Source organism: Sphaeroforma arctica (assembly GCF_001186125.1).
Source record: "Sphaeroforma arctica JP610 unplaced genomic scaffold supercont1.7761, whole genome shotgun sequence".
In the NCBI taxonomy this organism is placed as follows: Eukaryota; class Ichthyosporea; order Ichthyophonida; genus Sphaeroforma; species Sphaeroforma arctica.
This window is the reverse complement of record NW_014032797.1, coordinates 1-1360: the sequence shown is the minus strand read 5'-3', so window position 1 is coordinate 1360 and position 1360 is coordinate 1. Positions and strand designations below refer to the sequence as shown.

At 42.1% G+C, this 1360-nt stretch overlaps 1 protein-coding gene across 1 annotated transcript; it reads right to left on the bottom strand.

The window, feature by feature from the left end:
• Positions 1 to 177: 177 nt before the first annotated feature.
• Positions 178 to 1070, bottom strand: SARC_16293 (hypothetical protein; the record flags this gene model as incomplete). The annotated part of the gene is made up of 2 exons (XM_014289597.1): positions 178 to 388; positions 897 to 1070. 2 exons carry the CDS (start codon positions 1068 to 1070, stop codon positions 272 to 274), a joined length of 291 nt encoding a protein of 96 aa, XP_014145072.1. The 3' UTR covers positions 178 to 271.
• Positions 1071 to 1360: the final 290 nt, after the last annotated feature.

Genomic DNA, 1360 nt, shown 5'->3' with positions numbered 1-1360 from the left:
ATATATTATAAATATGTCGGTGTCGGTGTATGCACGTGTGTGAAGAGATTACACCTTTATAATACTTGCACAAATATATATACACACATGTCTGAGCACAGACATATATTTGCTAACTCACAACTCGATATAAATAATAGCTTAATTTGGGTGTTTGAAAACAGTACGTTATATGCGTATGGCTGGCAGCACAGATTTATTAGCAATTCTGCATCTGTATCTAAACGTGAGGTGGAGGTTCGTTTCCTACCACTCTCTTTTCCCCTTCTGGTCACAGGTTATTGTTCGCCATAATATACTCGGCCAGTGATTCAAAGGTATAGCTAGCATCCGTTCTGGTGCTAGTCGACGTATCGTATTGCAGCCCCAAATAGAACGTCGGTGCCATCTGTTGGTGGAGAAACCCAAACGGCAAAGTGGCGGTTTGAGTACCGCACCTCCAAAAAGAGAAGTGGTGAATGAATGCACCTAAAATAAAAGTGGTGAACAAATGCACCTAAAATAAAAGTGGTGAACAAATGCACCTAAAATAAAAATGGTGCGCAAATGCACCTAAAATAAAAGTGGTGAACAGATGCACCTAAAATAAAAGTGCATAGCAACAGACCCTTACACACGTGGGTACCAATCAACTTTCTCTGACTCTCAATATAGAGTGCAAAACGTGCAATCGCTAGGCACCAAGCCGTCTGTCAATACGACCAAGAAACAACAAACAACAATCAAGCGCTGTAGTCGGTATAAACGCTGCCATATTACCACACCATAGTATAACATACAAACATACTGTTACACGGTTAACCCCGCAACACTCACGGCTTACACACCCCATCCTGCGCGTATACGGACTCTTGCATACAGACAGACCCGCGTGCAGGTACTTCTGCGAGACACACCTCTTTATCCTTGCCGAGGACTGGGATCAACCGCATCTTTGACTTGAAACGCTCGCCATCTTTTTTGTAGTTCACAAACTTGGTTTCGAATGGTTGTCCGCGCTTTATTGCCAATCGGCATCGCGAGGTATTCTCGAAGGATGTGCCTGGGCCCTGAAGGAGAGAAGAACCCATTAGAACCTTGCCAATGGCAGTGATATGCACGTATATGGTGCTGTGTATGTGCATATATTATTGCATGTAGATACGTAGGTTGACAGGTGTTACGGTAGATTCGACCAAAATGAGCACGTTCTTCTCAGTAAATATATATGATACAAATGCCAAACAGTATTACCACCATGAGTTGCAGACAAACATAAGAAAAGCGACAATTCCAACCGAAATATTACAACTTCGAGTTCCAACTATCAAACATGAATACACAAATACATATCACCACATACATACTCGTTCATATATAT